This window comes from Eurosta solidaginis, chromosome 1 (genome assembly GCF_040869045.1).
Source record: "Eurosta solidaginis isolate ZX-2024a chromosome 1, ASM4086904v1, whole genome shotgun sequence".
NCBI lineage: Eukaryota > Metazoa > Arthropoda > Insecta > Diptera > Tephritidae > Eurosta > Eurosta solidaginis.
The window spans coordinates 272,379,621-272,392,864 of NC_090319.1; the positions used below are offsets into that span (position 1 = coordinate 272,379,621).

Here is a 13,244-nt window from a genome sequence, read left to right on the forward strand (position 1 = left end):
GAGGCAATAAGGTTAAAAATAATCGAGCTGTTGCGATAGACTGGCTTTATATAACCCCCTCCGAATGAAATTACTTTAGAAATGAACAGATCCTGTGAAAATTGACTTAGTACTCCTCTTTGGCGTTTGTAATCATGAAGGTAGATATAGTTCATATATGTTTTCAAAAAAGGGTTTTGAAGAAAAATACTGCCTTATTGCATTCCCCAAAAATACGTCCTCCAGCCAGTGTAATTTTTCACAAATATCTTTGTCCGTTATTCATCGTCTTACCAATAACTTTGGCGCATTTTTGAATTTTATTTTATCTACTCACTTATATGCGGGCGTTGTTACAGTTACGTTCGCGCCATAGCGACTAGAGTTTACTTATCTATAAAATCGATAAACCAAATAACAGTGAAAGAAATGGATTGTAATAAAAATTTCGTGCATTGCTCACCCGAACTAATTAAATATTTGAGGACTGATTTACTAAACTAATTTTGAGCAAATACTCAAAATATTCTGTAGAAAATGCTTAGGTCATAAAAAAACATGGAAGAAGAAGAAATTTATTCGCAAAACAATGAAAACTCAGAAATATTTAAAGAATTTGCAATTCACGAATGTAATCAAGTATTGTTTGAAATTTTAAATGAAATCAGTATAAAAGATGGAAGTGAACAAGGAGTAGTGGACAGCAAAGGAGAAGAAGTGGAAGAAAATAAAGAGAACAAAGAAGTGCAGTCCCTAGAAGAAACAGAAAGCAGAGGGGTTGTTGAAGAAACAGAAACAGTGGAAAATAATGTAGAAGAGAAAAACCACAGTGATGATGGAATATCTGTAAAAAGGGAAGACAATGAGAAGTTTAAGGATGAATATAAATCTAGGTTTGTTATTGGCAAATATTCAGAGGAAGTAGAAAAGATCTGTAGCGACATTGGAATGCGGACATTTTGTATTCAAAATATAGAAGACCATGATATTGAAAATAACGGAGACATTGTAGATATAACTATTCCGTATTATACTGGCTTTAATGTGCGTATTATCGAAGAGCGAATTAATACTGTGCGTATCGATTGGGATTTAGTAGCGGATGCAGAGGTGTATAAAATTGAGAAGTTCCATAGAAGGCGTGGGTGGGAACATGTGGCTTGGTAATTAACTTATATATATTTAGAAATAAATAAAATTTTTAGTTTGAAGTGATTTCATTATTAATCTTAAAAAAGACCCGAAATATATTGCTGAAGCGATCCGTAAATAGTCCCGAAATTATTACGAAATAGCGCCACAGCTACCCCGCATACAAACAAAAAAAAAAAAAAAAAATATATATATATATATATATAAATATATAACTATATATAGTCACAAAATTATCTCAAAACAATCCCATATTTATTATTCGGCACACAATCAAAAAAGAAAGTCCTGAAATGAACCGGAAACAATCCTGAGATTATTTGGAAATGTTTATAAAATGATTCCTAAACCTGTGCCGAAATAGTTGAGAAACAATTCCGATATTATCACGAAACAATGTCAAAGCAATTCCGAAGGTGCTTCCTTGTTAAAACAATATGTTCCAGAATTTAACCTGAAAAAGCATAGCAATGATCAAGAAATTATAGTGTTTGAGTGCCAAAACTATCCCAAAAACACTCCCGAAGCCCCAAAAGTGTTTACGATATTATCTTCAAGTGAACGAAAAAAGTTCGTAAGAATTTCGAGGCAGCTACGTAGTTAGATTTCGAACTATGTGACGCATATACCAAATAGCATTGATTCAGATGACATAGACTGAGAGTTATGCTATTTATAAAAGCGGCCTCGATGCCTTACATCAGGTCTGAGCATCGTCGTCCAAACACTTATACACGAGCGGCAAAGAGACAACGCCGACTTCTTCACTATTCGCGCGACTGAATAAACTCAAAGGGCGATATATAATTTTATGCATTTTGTGAACATTCTTTGCTTAAGGCACTGCCTGAAATTTATAGTACCTTATGTCTTGGTCAATTAGACTGAGGGTTATAGCGATTAAGAGCATTGTTTGAAGTGGTGGGAACTACTTGGACCCCAACGCATATCACCTTCATATATCCCATATCATTTATTAAGTCAATATTATTAGAGCAAGTAATAACTTCTAAAATCTAGCTACTGTTCTCAGAGGTCGTGGAACTCCTCACCTTTTATCAAGAACCTAGCAAGTAGATCCTTTTAAGACAGTTGGCTATAAGCTCACAAGCCTGTATAAAATTTTCCGAGGGGCGTGGCTCTACCCTTTAGTGGATCCTAATAGGTTTTAGCTTTTTGCGTACCAAATTATATTTAATGCATCGAGCTGCACTTGCAGGATAGAGCCACAAAGATAGACGTCTGGAAATGCAAATATTTCAACATCCAATTTTTATACTCAGCTGAGCAGAGCTCACAGAGTATATTAATTTTGTTCGCATAACGGTAATCCCTAACGGCATAAACTAATCGAGATATATATAGATTTCTATATATCAAAATGATCTGTGCGAAAATAGAAATTCATTTAGCTATGTCCGTCCGTCTGTCCGTAAACACGATAGCGTGAGTAAATTTTGAGGTATCTTAATGAAATTTGGTATGTAGGTTCCTGGGCACTCATCTCAGATCGCTATTTTAAATTAACGAAATCGGACTATATAGAAAATTTCGAAAAACCAAAAAAGAGCGATAATTCATTACCAAAGACGTATAAAGCGAAATTTTGGACAATGGGCGTGGCACCGCCCACTTTTAAAAGAAGATAATTTAAAAGTTTTGAAAGCTGTAATTTGGCAGCTGAGTATGTAATGTTCGGTTACACCCGAACTTAGCCTTCCTTACTTGTTCACTTTAAATATTTATTTAATTGGCCAGGTGTTGCCAGGCGGAGGGGGCGGACTTAGTCCGAAATTTGGATCATATCTTCAACAATATGTTAATAACATTGTATCTATATATCGAAAAGGACTGGCTATGGACCGACGATCATCGAAAATTTAGACGAAAACTTTAGCTATCGCATGCGCATCAAAGCTAAGCGGTTTTGTGAGACACATGGCTTGTTTGAAGATTACAAAATTTCAACAGATTTCTTGGTAATTTGATACAAACCAATTATTGAATTAACACAACTATTCAATAACTTCCCCTAAACTTTTTGTAGGTCACCACTTTATCGTCACTACCAACAACGCTTAGTTTACATCGCGCCATTAAAAAAGGTCAACAATTTCTGGTAAAACGAATTGTACGTCGCCGCCCCATTCTACTAGAATATCCTGGGCCCAATGGCTATCTGCCGCTAGCTAATGCCATTATTTGCAATCAACATAGTGTCATCGATGTTTTGTTGAGTCATGGTGCCAATATACATATTGGTAATACCAACAACGCACGTACACCCTTGCAGGTATGTATACACAAATAAAAGTTGCTTGAAGCTGAGGAAGCTTTCAAACTCACAAACATACATACATATTTACCTAAATAGTTGACACCTGTAATGTAATATAGTTATGCTTACCATCCAACACTTCTAATTTTTCTGCTTACACTTTCTCTGTCTCTCTCGCCCTAAAACCACCAGCTTGCCTTCTATTATGGTCGCTTGGCTACAGCCCGCATTTTGCTGAATCGTAAAGCTCTGATTGAGGCAACTGACATTAATGACATGACTGCTTGTCACTTTGCTGTCGATGCTAATCAATTCGAGTTGCTTAGATTTGGGCTTGAGAATGGTGCTAATGTAAATGCAAGAGATGCTTGTGGCTGGTCATTGCTGTCACGTGCAGGTATGTATGCATGTTCGTACCGTTCGCTTACCGTTTGAGCCAATTAAATTAGGCTGTTGCATCAAATTTGCATTTCTTTTGCAGTTGTTATGCGGGCTGATGTTGGCATTTTGAAGTTGTTACTCACAAATGGTGCGAATGTTAAGTTAAAGGATAAACTGCACAAAACTTGCGTGGATTTAGCACAGATTTACAAGAATACAATTGCAGAAGACTTTTTTGCTAAAGCTTTGAACAGGAATGAGGAAGTTAATGGAGAGTGTCAGTAAGGAAGAAGTGGTTTCGCTATAAAGAGTAAATTGTGAAAGAAGATGAAAAGTTAAAGAAAATATAGATTTGCTAGCTCAAAATCTTTAGCAAACTTGGGAGTCCCATGACTGAGTTCTATATTGTTGTTTACTAAATTAAATTAATTTAAACATAATTTATTATTTTGTTCTCAAAAAATTCTTTAATGAAATCTATTTAAAAATTTTTTTTTTTGTATTCACGTGTCATCTAAAAGAGCGTGGATTTGCAATAGAGCTAAGTGATGCCGCGATCAGCGGCGAAGTTAGGGGGGCAAGGGGACTATCTTGCCCCGGGCGCTACTCACAGGGGGTCTCCAAATGGACCGCATAGCAGAACTTCCTGGATAATTTTTACTTTTATGATAACTGATTTCTGGAAAAAAGTTTCTATACTATAAAATGCATGCATATATCCGGAGCACTTGCGACAGGTTGTGGAATAGTTAAAAGCATATATCTTTTTTTCTCACATTCAACGTTATGATGGGAATTATTAAAAAATGCTTTAAAAAAACTGTCAAAAGTGAATCTGAAACACGATGGAGCGCCAGATACAAGCGGGTAGCGTTATCATCGAAGGGCTAGAGAATGTAGTAGAACACTTAGAACAATTAGCAGAGGACACTGACACTACAAGTGACCCCCAGAATCGAAGCTGCTGTTGCAAAATATACTAAATTTTAGTTTAATAAGATTAGTTCATTTCTGGTATCTTATGTAGGATAGATCGTGTGCAGCTCAGATTACAAGAACCGGGGATGAATTTTAGATAACCGTATCATGATCTTAAGTGTGATTGAACTATCCGAAATTCGAGACACTCTCTGTGAAGAAACAATAGAAAAAGCGAAGTCTCTTTGTGAAGAACGGGATATTGATATAGTACAACGTGTAACAAGGCATAGCAAAATGCCCGGAGAATGAGATGATGATGTTGGTCTTTCCGCAGAATGTGAAATTTCCCGCGTTATGAAAAGTGTTCTCGAAAACAAGAAATACGTACAAGATTTACACGATTAAGTGACCTTAATTTTAGCTTGGATTTCTCTTAGACGTTGGAAATTTATTAAACAAGGACAATAACGACTTAGAAAGAAATTGTAAGAACTTGGGGAAATGAATGCAGTAGAAAAGAAATTGATAGTTATGTGTATTGGGCCAAGTTTTATAATTGTATAATAGTACTTTTTTGGAGCTTTCTGGCCGGCTTTCCTTTAAAATAAAACAAATGTTTACTTCTTCATCCTACGCGTTTCGACGCTGTATTGCGTCTTCCTCAGGGATTTCTATTTATTACACAAAAACGAAAAACATATAAATTGTTGGAAATTAGCTTAGTCATAAGACGATACCCAGTTTTGAACATATTGGACTTACATCTTTTTGCTACTTAATGCACAAATTTTGTATGAAATTTAAATATAATATCATTACATCAGTAGATAATAACCACACAATATAAAAACACTGTGACATCATTCCCTCTCAAAAGCTAAACATTTAATGTGATGGCGCTTGCATACGCGCAATTAATGCTGTCTACATCTTCTCGATAATTTACAACTTTCGATATATTTTGTTGTATGCGCAGCCCTTCTAACGTCAACCTTCTTCTTATTCTGTTTTCCACGTCCAAAATCTTTACATTATCGAAATCATCTGTGTGCTTCCAATCCTTCAGGTGCTGCGCTAAAGCTGTGGTGTTTTTGTTGTTTTTTGCGTCTAACCTGTGTTCATTTATTCTCGTGTTGACCGATCTTTTTGTTTGTCCTATGTATACCTTCCCGCAAAATTCCCCCTCTTTTCCTCCCCCACATGGTATTTCGTAGATTACGTTGTGTAATTGATCCTTTTTATACTCAGTTGAGCAGAGCTCACAGAGTATATTAACTTTGATTGGATAACGGTTGGTTGTACAGGTATAAAGGAATCGATATAGATATAGACTTCCATATATCAAGATCATCAGTATCGAAAAAAATTCGATTGAGCCATGTCCGTCCGTCCGTCTGTCCGTTAACACGATAACTTGAGTAAATTTTGAGGTATCTTGATGAAATTTGGTATGTAGGTTCCTGTACACTCATCTCAGATCGCTATTTAAAATGAACGATATTGGACAATAACCACGCCCACTTTTTCGATATCGAAAATTTCGAAAAATCGAAAAAGTGCGATAATTCCTTACCAAATACGGATAAAGCGATGAAACTTGGTAGATGAGTTGAACTTATGACGCAGAATAGAAAACTAGTAAAATTTTGGACAATGGGCGTGGCACCGCCCACTTTTAAAAGAAGGTAATTTAGAAGTTTTGCAAGCTGTAATTTGGCAGTCGTTGAAGATATCATGATGAAATTTGGCAGGAGCGTTACACCATTTACTATATGCCAGTTTAATAAAAATTAGCAAAATCGGAGAACGACCACGCCCACTTTTTAAATTTTTTTTTTTTAATTCAAATTTTAAAAGAAAAGTTAATATCTTTACAGTATGTAAGTAACTTATGTCAACATTCAACTCCAGTAATGATATGGTGCAACAAAATACAAAAATAAAAGAAAATTTCAAAATGGTCGTGGCTCCGCCCTTTTTCATTTAATTTGTCTAGTATACTTTTAATGCCATAAGTCGAACAAAAATTTACCAATCCTTGTGAAATTTGGTAGCGGCTTAGATTCTAGGACGATAACTGTCTTCTGTGAAAAAGGGCGAAATCGGGTGAAGCCACGCCCAGTTATTATACACAGTGGACCGTCTGTCCTTCCGCTCGGCCGTTAACACGATAACTTGAGCAAAAATCGATATATCTTTACTAAACTCAGTTGACGTACTTATCTGAACTCACTTTGAATTGGTGTAAAAAATGGCCGAAATTCGACTATGACCACGCCCACTTTTTCGATATCGAAAATTACGAAAAATGAAAAAAACGCCATAATTATATACCAAATACCAAAAAAGGGATGAAACATGGTAATTGTATTGGTCTATTGACGCAAAATATAATTTTAGAAAAAACTTTGTAAAATGGGTGTGACACCTACCATATTAAGTAGAAGAAAATGAAAAAGTTTTGCAGGGCGAAATCAAAAGGCCTTGGAATCTTGGAAGGAATACTGTTCGTGGTATTACATATATAAATAAATTAGCGGTACCCGACAGATGATGTTCTGGATCACCCTGGTCCACATTTTGGTCGATATCTCGAAAACGCCTTCACATATACAACTAAGGGCCACTCCCTTTTAAAACCCTCATTAATACCTTTAATTTGATACCCATATCGTACAAACACATTCTAGAGTCACCCCTGGTCCACGTTTATGGCGATATCTCGAAAAGGCGTCCACATATAGAACTAAGGCCCACTCCTTTTTAAAATACTCATTAACACCTTTAATTTGATACCCATATCGTACAAACAAATTCTAGAGTCGCCCCGGGTCCACCTTTATGGCGATATTTCGAAAAGGCGTCCACCTTAAGAACTAAGACCCACGCCCTTTTAAAATACTCATTAACACCTTTCATTTGATACCCATATCGTACAAACAAATTCTAGAGTCACCCCTGGTCCACGTTTATGGCGATATCTCGAAAAGGCGTCCACATATAGAACTGAGGCCCACTCTTTTTTATACTCAGTTGAGCAGAGCTCACAGAGTATATTAAGTTTGATTGGATAACGGTTGGTTGTACATATATAAAGGAATCGAGATAGATATAGACTTCCATATATCAAAATAATCAGGATCGAAAAAAAATTTGATTGAGCCATGTCCGTCCGTCCGTCCGCCCGTCCGTCCGTCCGTCCGTCCGTTAACACGATAACTTGAGTAAATTTTGAGGTATCTTGATGACATTTGGTATGTAGGTTCCTGAGCACTCATCTCAGATCGCTATTTAAAATGAACGATATCGGACTATAACCACGCCCACTTTTTCGATATCGAAAATTTCGAAAAACGGAAAAAGTTCGATAATTCATTACAAAAGACAGATAAAGCGACGAAACTTGGTAGATGAGTTGAACTTATGACGCAAAATAGAAAATTAGTAAAATTTTGGACAATGGGCGTGGCACTGCCCACTTTTAAAAGAAGGTAATTTAAAATTTTTGCAAGCTGTAATTTGGCAGTCGTTGAAGATATCATGATGAAATTTGGCAGGAATGTTACTCTTATTACTATATGTACGCTTAATAAAAATTAGCAAAAATTTTTTAAAGTAAAATTTTAACAAAAAATTTAATATCTTTACAGTATATAAGTAAATTATGTCAAGATTCAACTCCAGTAATGATATGGTGCAACAAATTACAAAAATAAAAGAAAATTTAAAAATGGGCGTGGCTCCGCCCTTTTTCATTTAATTTGTCTAGGATACTTTTATCGCCATAAGTCGAACAAAAATTAACCAATCCTTTTGAAATTTGGTAGGGGCATAGATTTTATGGCGTAAACTGTTTCCTGTGAAAATGGGCGAAATCGGTTGATGTCACGCCCAGTTTTTATACACAGTCTTCCGTCTGTCCTTCCGCATGGCCGTTAACACGATAACTTGAGCAAAAATCGATATATCTTTACTAAACTCAGTTCACGTACTTACCTGAACTCACTTTATCTTGGTGTAAAAAATGAACGAGATCCGACTATGACCACGCCCACTTTTTCGATATCGAAAATTACGAAAAATAAAAAAAATGCCATAATTCTATACCAAATACGAAAAAAGGGATGAAACATGGTAAGGTAATTGGATTGTTTTATTGACGCGAAATATAACTTTAGAAAAAACTTTATAAAATGGATGTGACAGCTACCATATTAAGTAGAAGAAAATGAAAAAGTTCTGCAGGGCGAAATAAAAAACCCTTAAAATCTTGGCAGGTATTACATATATAAATAAATTAGCGGTATCCAACAGATGATGTTCTGGGTCACCCTGGTCCACATTTTGGTCGATATCTGGAAAACGCCTTCACATATACAACTACCACCACTCCCTTTTAAAACTCTCATTAATACCTTTAATATGATACCCATATCGTACAAACTCATTCTAGGGTCACCCCTGGTCCACCTTTATGGCGATATCTCGAAAAGGCGAACACCTATAAAACGAAGGCCCACTCCCTTTTAAAAATACTCATTAACACCTTTCATTTGATACCCATATCGTACAAACAAATTCTAGAGTCGCCCCTGGTCCACCTTCATGGCGATATTTCGAAAAGGCGTCCACCTTAAGAACTAAGGCCCACGCCCTTTTAAAATACTCATTAACACCTTTCATTTGATACCCATATCGAACAAACAATTTCTAGAGTCACCCCTGGTCCACGTTTATGGCGATATCTCGAAAGGGCGTCCACATATAGAACTAAGGCCCACTCCTTTTTAAAATACTCATTAAAACTTTTCATTTGATACCCATATCGTACAAACAAATTCTATAGTCGCCCCGGGTCCACCTTTATGGCGATATTTCGAAAAGGCGTCCACCTTAAGAACTAAGGCCCAAGCCCTTTTAAAATACTCATTAACACCTTTCATTTGATACCCATATCGTACAAACAAATTCTAGAGTCACCCCTGGTCCACGTTTATGGCGATATCTCGAAAAGGCGTCCACATATAGAACTAAGGCCCACTCTTTTTTAAAATACTCATTAACACCTTTCATTTGATACCCATATCGTACAAACAAATTCTAGAGTCGCCCCTGGTCCACCTTTATGGCGATATTTCGAAAAGGCGTCCACCTTAAGAACTAAGGCCCACGCCCTTTTAAAATACTCATTAAAACCTTTCATTTGATACCCATATCGTACAAAAAATTCTAGAGTCACCCCTGGTCCACCTTTATAGCCATATTTCGAAAGGGCGTCCACCTATAGAACTAAGGCGCACGCCCTTTTAAAATACTCATTAACACCTTTCATTTGATACCCATATTATACAAACGCATTCCAGAGTCAGCCCTGGTCCACTTTTATAACGATATTCCGAAAAGGCGTCCACCTATAGAACTAAGGCCCACTCCCTTTTAAAACACTTATTAACACCTTTCGTTTGATACCCATATTGTACAAACGCATTCTAGAGTCAACCCTGGTCCACTTTTATAACGATATTCCGAAAAGGCGTCCACCTATAGAACTAAGACCCACTCCCTTTCAAAATACTCATTAACACCTTTCATTTGATACCCATATAGTACAAACAAATTCTAGAGTCACCCCTGGTCCACCTTTATGGCGATATTTCGAAAAGGCGTCCACCTATAGAACTAAGGACAACGCCCTTTTAAAATACTCATTAACACCTTTCATTTGATACCCATATCGTACAAACAAATTCTAGAGTCACCCCTGGTCCACCTTTATGGCGATATCTCGAAAAGGCGTCCACCTATAGAACTAAGGCCCACGCCCTTTTAAAATACACATTAACACCTTTCATTTGATACCCATATTGTACAAACGCATTCTAGAGTCACCCCTAGTCCACTTATATAACGATATTCCGAAAAGGCGTCCACCTATAGAACTAAGGCCCACTCCCTTTCAAAATACTCATTAACACCTTTCATTTGATACTAATATCGTACAAACAAATACTAGAGTCACCCCTGATCCATCTTTATGGCGATATCTCGAAACGGCGTCCATCTATAGAACTTAGGCCCACGCCCTTTTAAAATACTCATTAATACCTTTCATTTGATACCCATATCGTACAAAATAAATTCTAGAGTCAGCCCTGGTCCACCTTTATGGCGATATCTCGAAACGGCGTCCATCTATAGAACTTAGGCCCACGCCCTTTTAAAATACTCATTAATACCTTTCATTTGATACCCATATCGTACAAAATAAATTCTAGAGTCAGCCCTGGTCCACCTTTATGGCGATATCTCGAAACGGCGTCCATCTATAGAACTAAGGCCCACGCCCTTTTAAAGTACACATTAACACCTTTCATTTGATACCCATATTGTACAAACGCATTCTAGAGTCACCCCTAGTCCACTTTTATAACGATATTCCGAAAAGGCGTCCACCTATAGAACTAAGGCCCACTCCGTTTTAAAACACTTATTAACACCTTTCGTTTGATACCAATATTGTACAAACGCATTCTAAAGTCAACCCTGGTCCACTTTTATAACGATATTCCGAAAAGGCGTCCACCTATAGAACTAAGGCCCACTCCCTTTCAAAATACTCATTAACACCTTTTATTTGATACTAATATCGTACAAACAAATTCTAGAGTCACCCCTGATCCATCTTTATGGCGATATCTCGAAACGGCGTCCATCTATAGAACTTAGGCCCACGCCCTTTTAAAATAAATAAATAAATAAATGTAAGGCGCGATAACCTCCGAAGAGATCTAAGGCCGAGCTTCTCTTCTCTTCCAATTTGCGTCGTGCTCCTCTTGATTTTTCCCTACAAATTGGCCGGACGGGACATACATGTTTTATGCCGACTCCGAACGGCATCTGCAAGGCAGATGAGTTTTCACAGAGAGCTTTTCATGGCAGAAATACCATGGGAGAGCTTGCCAGACACTGCCGAGGGGCGACCCCGCTTAGAAAAATTTTCTTCTAATTGAAAAATCGTATTTCTAAAATTTTGATGTTGCTTTGCCCGGGAGTTGAACCCAGGGCATACGGTGTGATAGGCGGAGCACGCTACCATCACACCACGGTGGCCGCCACGACCCTGAGTCAACCCTGGTCCACTTTTATAACGATATTCCGAAAAGGCGTCCACCTATAGAACTAAGGCCCACGCCCTCTTAAAATACTCATTAACACCTTTCATTTGATACTAATATCGTACAAACAAATTCTAGAGTCACCCCTGATCCATCTTTATGGCGATATCTCGAAACGGCGTCCATCTATAGAACTTAGGCCCACGCCCTTTTAAAATACTCATTAATACCTTTCATTTGATACCCATATCGTACAAACAAATTCTAGAGTCAGGTCTGGTCCACCTTTATGGCGATATCCCTAAATGGCGTCCATCTATAGAACTATGGTCCACTTCCTCTTAAAATACTCTTTAATACCTTCCATTTGATACACATGTCATACAAACACATTCCAGGGTTACCCTAGGTTCTTTTTACAACATGGTGATTTTCCCTTACTTTGTCTCCACAGCTCTCAACTGAGTATGTAATGTTCGGTTACACCCGAACTTAGCCTTCCTTACTTGTTTTTCTATTGTTTCCTTCATTTGGTGTTGTCGTATTGTTGCTCGTTTTTTGTTTAGTTTTGTTTCTCGCCGTGCGTATTAGACCGTGTATTATTTTATTTGGATATCCAACAACAATACGACAACACCAAATGAAGAAAACAATAGAAAAATATACACAGGCATCACATACATACCAAAACTAAAGGCTCCATTACTGATACTTAGCATAGACTTAACTTGGCTTGCGAACTGTCACTTACAGTTCTGTTAAATGAACATTGCATGTTACTGATTACTCAAAACTTAACTTGACTTAGAAGTCTGTTGAAGTTTGATTTTCTATGTAAGTTCTAAGTGACGTTTACATTTTGAGATGCCATTTGTTTGTTTCCATTTCATTTTGACATTTTGTCATACAAATTGACATTTATTTAAAAATAAATTTCAACGCTGATTATGATGCCACATTTTATGCGCCAAGTGGAGTATAATCGTGGCTAAGTTGCCAAGTTTACGCCAAGTCAAGTCAAGTCTATGCTAAGTATCACTAATGGGGGCTTAACTGACAACAATACATTACATAAAATGATTAAAGCCAACAACATAAGCTGTGCACACAAACCAAATCACACAATCCATAACATATACACGAAAACCAAAGACAAAATCAAAAAGGAGCAACTACACAACGTAATCTACGAAATACCATGTTGGGAGGAAAAGAGGGGGAATTTTGCGGGAAGGTATACATAGGACAAACAAAAAGATCGGTCAAAACGAGAATAAATGAACACAGGTTAGACGCAAAAAACAACAAAAACACCACAGCTTTAGTGCAGCACCTGACGGATTTGCAAGCACACAGCTGATTTCGATAATGTAAAGATTTTGGACGTGGAAAACAGAATAAGAAGAAGGTTGACATTA

General features: G+C 37.1%; 1 protein-coding gene across 1 annotated transcript; it reads left to right on the forward strand.

Moving 5' to 3' along the window:
- Positions 1 to 537: 537 nt before the first annotated feature.
- flip (flippy) lies at positions 538 to 4,075 on the forward strand. Its single transcript, XM_067766838.1, has 5 exons — positions 538 to 1,142; positions 2,981 to 3,110; positions 3,179 to 3,424; positions 3,602 to 3,806; positions 3,891 to 4,075. The coding sequence occupies exons 1-5, from the start codon at positions 538 to 540 to the stop codon at positions 4,073 to 4,075; spliced, it is 1,371 nt and encodes a 456-aa protein (XP_067622939.1).
- Positions 4,076 to 13,244: the final 9,169 nt, after the last annotated feature.